Genomic DNA, 8,296 nt, shown 5'->3' with positions numbered 1-8,296 from the left:
GTAGGAACCAGCCCCCCAAGGTAGGAACCAGCCCCCCAGGTAGGAACCAGCCCCCCAGGTAGGAACCAGGTAGGAACCAGCCCCAAGGTAGGAACCAGCCCCCCAGGTAGGAACCAGGTAGGAACCAGCCCCCCCAGGTAGGAACCAGCCCCCAAGGTAGGAACCAGCCCCCCAGGTAGGAACCAGCCCCCCAAGGTAGGAACCAGCCCCCCAGGTAGGAACCAGCCCCCCAAGGTAGGAACCAGGTAGGAACCAGCCCCCCCAGGTAGGAACCAGCCCCCCCAGGTAGGAACCAGCCCCCCAGGTAGGAACCAGCCCCCCCAGGTCCCCCAGGTAGGAACCAGCCCCCCAGGTAGGAACCAGCCCCCCCAGGTAGGAACCAGCCCCCCCAGGTAGGAACCAGCCCCCCAGGTAGGAACCAGGTAGCACCACTGACCCAGAGCTCCTCCCTCCCCAGATGGCCGGGACGGAGTTTGAGATCGACAGCGACCTGAAGACGCTCCAGTTTTACTCCATAGAGGACGGAGACCAGGTGTTGGTCCGCTGGTCCTGATCTGGACCGGGAGGCGGGGGAGCCGGCTCGGGACCGACGCTCTCAGACTCTCTGCGAGGATGATTCACCTCTCGGACCAGATCCAGCGGGTCGGACTTTAAACCACCGGAGCGCCGACAGACTCCAGGACCGAACACACAGACCTTTGATCTGTTACATTCAGCGGCTCGGTGGACTCAGGTGGACTCAGGTGGACTCAGGTGGACTCAGATGGACTCAGATGGACTAAGATGGACTAAGATGGACTCAGGTGGACTCAGGTGGACTCAGGTGGACTCAGGTGGACTCAGGTGGACTCAGATGGAGCGTTAATGTGTAATAAAGTGTAGGAGAAGATATGAGTGGGTTCAGCGTCATGTTGAAATCATCCAGCACCACAAAGACAGAGCTCTGAGGCTCTCACAGGGTCACCTGGTGTCTCAGGTGTCCTCTCTGATGGTCACATGACTCTTTCAGTGGTTCTGTGTGGAGTTCAGGTGAATCATCGACCTTTCACCACCTAATCAGAATCAGAATTACTTTAATAATAATAATAATTTTAATGTAACATAACAGAGTTTTTCTGCTGCAGCCGGCGACGTAGCGACGCTCCAGTGGGCGGAGTTACGTCGACGTCAGGTGACCATTAAAGCCTTTAAATGAATTCAGTGGTCTTTTCCTCCGTTCTCTGAGAATAAAACCCACCTGAAGCTAAAGCTTCTCTCCTGGTCTGTTTCTGACGGAGCAGCTCAGAGCAGAGGAGGCAGACAGACGAACAGCAAAGAGAATCAGCTCAGTTTTCAAAATAAAAGCCCCCCTGTCAGTGGTTTATTCCTAATGGGGGGGGCACCAGGCCAGACGTCAGCCGCTCAGAGGGTTTTTAACACCACTGTTACATTAGAATTGAACATGGTTGTGTGTGATAATCTCTTTCAGGACCTTTAAAATCTGTTGGAAAACCCAGCTCAGGGCTCCTCTGGCCAGAACCCCCCCCCCCCCCCCCCCCCCCCCCCGAGGTCTGTCATGAGCCCGGTGCTGTATTTCACCTGTGAATCTGAATTAAAGGCTCTTCTGAGACCGACTGAACGCTCCGGCTGTGATCTGTCCAAAAATCTGTCCATTATAGAATACGGGTGCATGATACCACCAACACCATGACGACCAGAGGTTCATCTGGGATGGAGAAACACTCTGACTGTGACTTTAGCTGCTGTCTGTAGCTGCAGCACAACAAAGCAGGAAGTACATCCAAGAGACACATTTAAAGCAGCAGAAGAAGAAACGAGGCCTGTTGGATCCTGTTAGAGACACATTTAAAGCAGCAGAAGAAGAAACGCTGCCTGTTTGATCCTGTTAGAGACACATTTAAAGCAGCAGAAGAAGAAACGCAGCCTGTTTGATCCTGTTAGAGACACATTTAAAGCAGCAGAAGAAGAAACGCTGCCTGTTTGATCCCGTTAGAGACACATTTAAAGCAGCAGAAGAAGAAACGCAGCCTGTTTGATCCCGTTAGAAACACATTTAAAGCAGCAGAAGAAGAAGAAACGCGGCCTGTTTGATCCTGTTAGAAACACATTTAAAGCAGCAGCAGAAGAAGAAACGCGGCCTGTTTGATCCCGTTAGAGACACATTTAAAGCAGCAGAAGAAGAAACGCAGCCTGTTTGATCCCGTTAGAAACACATTTAAAGCAGCAGCAGAAGAAGAAACGCTGCCTGTTTGATCCCGTTAGAAACACATTTAAAGCAGCAGAAGAAGAAACGCTGCCTGTTTGACCCCGTTAGAGACACATTTAAAGCAGCAGAAGAAGAAACGAGGCCTGTTTGATCCCGTTAGAAACACATTTAAAGCAGCAGAAGAAGAAACGAGGCCTGTTTGATCCCGTTAGAGACACATTTAAAGCAGCAGAAGAAGAAACGCTGCCTGTTTGATCCCGTTAGAGACACATTTAAAGCAGCAGAAGAAGAAGAAACGCGGCCTGTTTGATCCTGTTAGAGACACATTTAAAGCAGCAGAAGAAGAAACGAGGCCCGTTTGATCCCGTTAGAGACACATTTAAAGCAGCAGAAGAAGAAGAAACGCGGCCCGTTTGATCCCGTTAGAAACACATTTAAAGCAGCAGAAGAAGAAGAAACGCGGCCTGTTTGATCCTGTTAGAGACACATTTAAAATGTATATATTTAGGAATAACACCTAATTTTGATGAGATGTACAAGTGTCATTTTATTCCACTCTTTGACCGTATAAAATTGGACTTGGGGAGGTGGAGGACTTTGCCTCTCTCCTGGTTGGGTTGTGTTTCACTCTTGAAGATGAATGTCCTGCCCAGACTGCTACACCCAATTCAAATGATCCCAAAATCCCCAAATTTTAAATGGCTGGATGAGTTCATTTATCTGGGCCGGGAGGAAGCCACGTTTAAAAATGTCCACATTATGTCCTTCATCTTCAAAAGGAGGTCTTGACTGACTGACAGCTGACTGGGTTCACAGTCCTGTCTCTCTCTGGCTGGATATAGAGGGTCCAATGTCTAAATTCCCTTTAAAAAGTTTGCTGTTTCTGAAAAAGTTTAAAAACCAGAAATAGTTTTGCAGTAACCCACTTTCAGTTTTCACTGTTAATGCAGGGCAAATTGTTCAAAAGCTTGAGGGTGGCTCCCAGCTGACCTCGTTACCTACACCTTTGTGTGATAACCCTCTCTTCCCACCTGGAACGACAGATTCTGGATTTCAGGTTTGGGCAACTAAAGGGATTCTGGTTCTTTCAGACTTCATGGTTGGGCCCTCTATGTTGTCTTTTGATCAAATGGTTGATAAATATGAGGATGGAGCGAAATGGGACGCGGCCACAGTCTTCTCACCCCCACAGGAAACACAACCCTGGTATGAGCGATCACGTCACCGTGTGGACGTGGGTTTGACAGATCTGTGTGAAGAGACGCAGGCGTGTTCGAGCAGCACGATACTTCAGTTTTTATACAAAAGAATTAATGAAAAACAGAAACAATAAAAACGAGCAGAAGACTGAAGTCTGAGATTTTTATTTTTTTAACTGTTTATTGTTTTTCTGAACATTTGGACACGTATACATCTACACATCTGCACGGTTACACACAAGTAAAACCAAAAACAACAATGTTACGGTCAAATAAAAATAAAAATACATACATAAACAAAAATATACACATAATAGGTAAATTAGTCATTAATTAATAAAAAAAAGAAAGGGGGGGGGTGGACTTTTTGGCTTTTCATCTCAGTTTTAGGTGAAGTTCAACTTTTCCTGAAGAGCAGGGTGAAGAATGCTGAAATGACCCTTTAAGGCCTTTAACACTTGAGCCACCAGAGAGCAGCAGGAAGCCACGGTGGCTCAGTAAAGGACTAATGCACCTCTTTATCGAGCCACTTTTGTTAAAGAGCTTGAAAAGTTTCATTTTGTTTCTCAGGAAGAAAAAACAAAGTAGATCTTTAAGTGGGGGCAGATGATGATCGTGGTATTCAGATCTCTTACCAAAATAAAAGCACCACAGTGTGTAAATACTCCACGGTACAAAGTATCTGCAAAAATAAAAGTGCTGATTTTGCAGAATGACACGTTTCAGAATAGATGTTTGTTATATCACAGGATTATAATTATTGATGCATTAATGTGTCCACAGCACAATAATCTATCAGTGTAATAATCTATCAGTGTAATAATCTATCAGTGTAATAATCTATCAGAGAGTAATAATCTATCAGAGAGTAATAATCTATCAGTGTAATAATCTATCAGAGAGTAATAATCTATCAGAGAGTAATAATCTATCAGAGTAATAATCTATCAGTGTAATAATCTATCAGAGTAATAATCTATCAGTGTAATAATCTATCAGTGTAATAATCTATCAGAGTAATCTATCAGAGTAATAATCTATCAGAGTAATCTATCAGAGTAATAATCTATCAGTGTAATAATCTGTCAGGTGAATGTGGTGTAGCAGAAGTAGAAAGAAGCAGAAAAGAGAGAAGCGACTCCGTCATTAGTCCTTTTTAATCAATAAATAGTTTATAAGGACGTTTTAAAATTAGATTTCTCCTTCAGCACTTCGCACACTTTTGTAACATCACCTGTTTATATTGTTCCTGTTTTTTTACGTCCTCGTGTTTTTAGTCGTTGTTATTTCTCCCGTTCACGTCGCTCGTCCACTAGTTTATTATCTAGTGTTTCATTGATCCTCTGCTTTGCTCCACACTTCTGGAAACGTCCCCGTCGTGGAACTAACAAAGGAAGAACGACACTGAACTAATTAAATGGAACCGCAGGAGACGACAAACCCTCGGAGGGTTCGGCTCGTTTGACAAAGACACAGTGAGACTAAAAGGAAGGAGGTGATATCTGGGATATGTCTTGTTCCAAAAAGTATTTGTCTGTTGACAGTTGATCATGTTTTCATAGATACAATCAGTAGTTACCGTAGAAACAGACAGTTGTTATTTAAGAAAAATCCTTTTTTAATCACAACCAGTTTCTAATTAGCCAAAAAGCAACAAAATGAACTCATGAGATGTTTGTGTCAATATATCAAATATTATATGTTTTCCCAGAGAACATTGTCAACTAAGTTACCCATAATAAAAACCCTTTTGACACTCAGGAGGCTGTAAACTTTGTTCTCCTGCCTTTTCTTTAAAAGTTCTAATAAACTAATGTGAGTCGAAGAAGAGCTGAAGTCACGTCAACACTGATGTGTAATAGTGTTTCACTTCATTACTTCTGTCGTAGTTTAAGAAAATCTTTCTCTAACATGCCATGTGGTGTTTGGTTGGAGGCGGCCATTTTGATTTCAGGCCTGAAAACAGCAGTAATTTCATCGATGTTACCTGTGAAAGTGTTGGACACAAGAATCAATTAATACCTCCGCTTATTTAACAAATATCCAAAATCAATAATGGTTAAGCTTCAAGCTAAATATGTTCATATATGTATATGAGCCTGTTTTTCCAAATATTTTGAAACTCAAAAAGTCAGAAATGATATAATGAGACATTTACACCCATTTATATTTGTACTTGACTCATTTTAACTCAAACCATCATCTGTTCCTATAATACAAGAAAACTGGAATATATGAATACAAATAATTTAGTGTAGTTTGCTGTTGGTCTCGTTCTCCCACGTTACCATAACGTCTCCATTTCAGGAACCAGACCCCCCCGGTGGAGGGAGGAGGTAAGAGTTTATCGTTCTGCCGTCACGTTCAGGGACAAACCTCTAAATCTGCTTCACACAGACTTGATGAACTCTGCCGACTTCGCCGAATCTGCTGCCAATCCAAGATGGCGACCGCTGCCGTCCTCCACGCCCGGTTGAGTGTTTGACACAGTTTCAGTGGAATGTTCCTTTAAATTGCATTAAGCTGAAGCCTAGTTTTCTCACCATGCGGAGAGTAAAGACGATGGTTCATGTGTGAAATTTGGAATTAATTTCTTTATTTTCATGTTTCAAAATAAACAAGGGGGGTAATAATAATAATAATAATAATAAATAATCTGAGACAAAGAAACTATGAATTCCTCAGATTGAAGTTGTAAATTTACAAGAATAAAAGTCAGATGTTATCTTACGTGAAAAAAATCTAAAATACTTCCTGAGATTTTAAAATCACAATTTAAAAAGAAAAATATAAAATATTAAGTGAATGAGTTTATAGTCTTAGAGAATATTCAAGTGTTTTCAACATATTTTTGAGTTTATTCTCTGAATATTTACCTTCTCTCCAGGAATAATAATAATAATAACAATTAGTTAGAAACTATTTACTTATATCGGCTTAAATCCATTTTAATTTTGGCAGCTATGAACCTCCGTATGTGAGAAATAAAGACGAGACAGTTTTTGTTAAAACAGGTTTTTCTTTCCTTTTTTATTTCTGATGAAAACACCGACTTATATCAGCGACTGAGTCTTCATCGTAAAAATGATGTTTACATGAGAAGCACATACAGGAGCTGCAACCCAACGAAAATTAAGTTTAACCTGCACACGTCTTCGCAGTAATCATCATCATCATCGTCGTCATCGTCAGGTAGATCTCAGGCCAACATCAGCACCGTTAAAATGCATATCAGGTAATTATTTACAAGTTCATATAAAAAATACACAGTGAGTCTTAAAGCACAAACAACAGAGTAGATTTTTAAAAGGTTTATCCCTCATTAGAGTCTTAGGCCCCCCAGGACTGAGCTGTTAGTGGTTCACCTGAAAATACTGAGAATCCATCAGATCTGATCATAGAGGGACGATAAAAGATAGAATTATTTCAGATTGGTATGTTTTATTCTACCAATAAAAACATAAAGGAGAACTCATGTTTATTCATAGCGGGGTCCTCTGAGTCTGAGTGACTGGTAGGTAGTAAAAGTGTTGGAACTGGTCCAGTAGATCACCTCAGCCTGTCCAAGTGCATCCACTCAGAGTGTTATTCTAAGTGTGTGACAGCATCATGGAAAGGATCCCTACAGAGAGAGACCTGGAAGATCCTTTTGGTTTAACCACAAACAGCACACACACCAGACTACATTCACTAAAACAGGGATTTTAGAGAACAGGACACAGGAGCTGCTGCTCTGCTGCTGCCTCCATCAGTCAGTGTGTTTGTGTTATTGTGTGTTAGATATGAATTAGATATGAATTAATCCTTTAAAACACCAAAGTCACACAATAACACAGATCAGATTAAGGCAGCAGCAGACCAGCAGCTCCTGTGTCCTGTTCTCTAAAATCCCTGTTTTAGTGAATGTAGTCTGGTGTGTGTGCTGTTTGTGGTTAAACCAAAAGGATCTTCCAGGTCTCTCTCTGTAGGGATCCTTTCCATGATGCTGTCACACACTTAGAATAACACTCTGAGCCTGTCAGTGGATCAAACAAGCTCTTTTAGTGGACCTACTGTGATCAGGTGCAGTTGTCCCAAAGGATCACGTTGCAGCCATTGCAGCCCGTTTGGTGTCTGCTGGCTGAGGTGATCTACTGGACCAGTTCCAACACTTTTACTACCTACCAGTCACTCACACACCAGGATGAGGACAGATAGATATAAAGCCCTTTTAAAGGAGTCATTATGAAATGTTTAAGCCCTTATTTAGCTTCATTAATCTGAAAAATTGAATATGAAACCTAGTGGGCAGTAAAATGCCGGCGAACAGTCGGTACCAAACATTGAACCTTTTGACTAAACATGAAACCCTGAGCGATGTAAGCAACATGTCTGAAGGATGTGTCGGGTCAGAGTGGGTCAATAGAGACAGACTGACAGAACAGGATTAATTTACGCAGCTTATATTTATTTAGGACGAGTAAAGCTGCTTAAATGTATAGTAGACATTTACACTTTACGCTGTTTTATAATGTTAGCATAACTATGAAGTTGTTGTTAGCTAGCTAGCTAACAACAACTAATCAGTTAAGACGCCAAAAGTTGTATTAATTTACGTATGTACGTATTTACGTCGTATTTATTTCCACTGTTTCGTGCTGCTGTTAGCAGGCTAGTTTAGCTAGTTTAGCTAGTTTAGCTAGCGACCAGCCTCATCTGGTCTTCACTAAATATATTTGGACTTTAGTTTTTTTTATGTGCCGCCAGGAAATCATTTCAAACTGCAACATATTGATGAATTTAAGTTCCGAATGTCATTCTTAGAAACCTTTGAGGCTCATCTTTTAAAATGTCAAACATCTTCCAGGCCCTCGGGAGCCGTTTCCTCGAGCGTCTGATTGTTAGAAAAAGA

At 42.1% G+C, this 8,296-nt stretch overlaps 1 protein-coding gene across 1 annotated transcript in view; it reads left to right on the top strand.

The window, feature by feature from the left end:
- Positions 1-1,196, top strand: part of tbce (tubulin folding cofactor E) — a 13,298-nt gene extending 12,102 nt beyond the window's left edge. Inside the window, 1 exon segment of the mRNA XM_070828459.1 lies at positions 458-1,196. Within this exon segment, the coding sequence (XP_070684560.1) occupies positions 458-553 (96 nt within the window). The 3' untranslated portion in view covers positions 554-1,196.
- Positions 1,197-8,296: the final 7,100 nt, after the last annotated feature.

This window comes from Pempheris klunzingeri, chromosome 3 (genome assembly GCF_042242105.1).
Source record: "Pempheris klunzingeri isolate RE-2024b chromosome 3, fPemKlu1.hap1, whole genome shotgun sequence".
NCBI classification, from domain to species: domain Eukaryota; kingdom Metazoa; phylum Chordata; class Actinopteri; order Acropomatiformes; family Pempheridae; genus Pempheris; species Pempheris klunzingeri.
The sequence above is the reverse complement of the archived record's forward strand: the minus strand, read 5'-3'. Positions and strand labels throughout refer to the sequence as shown.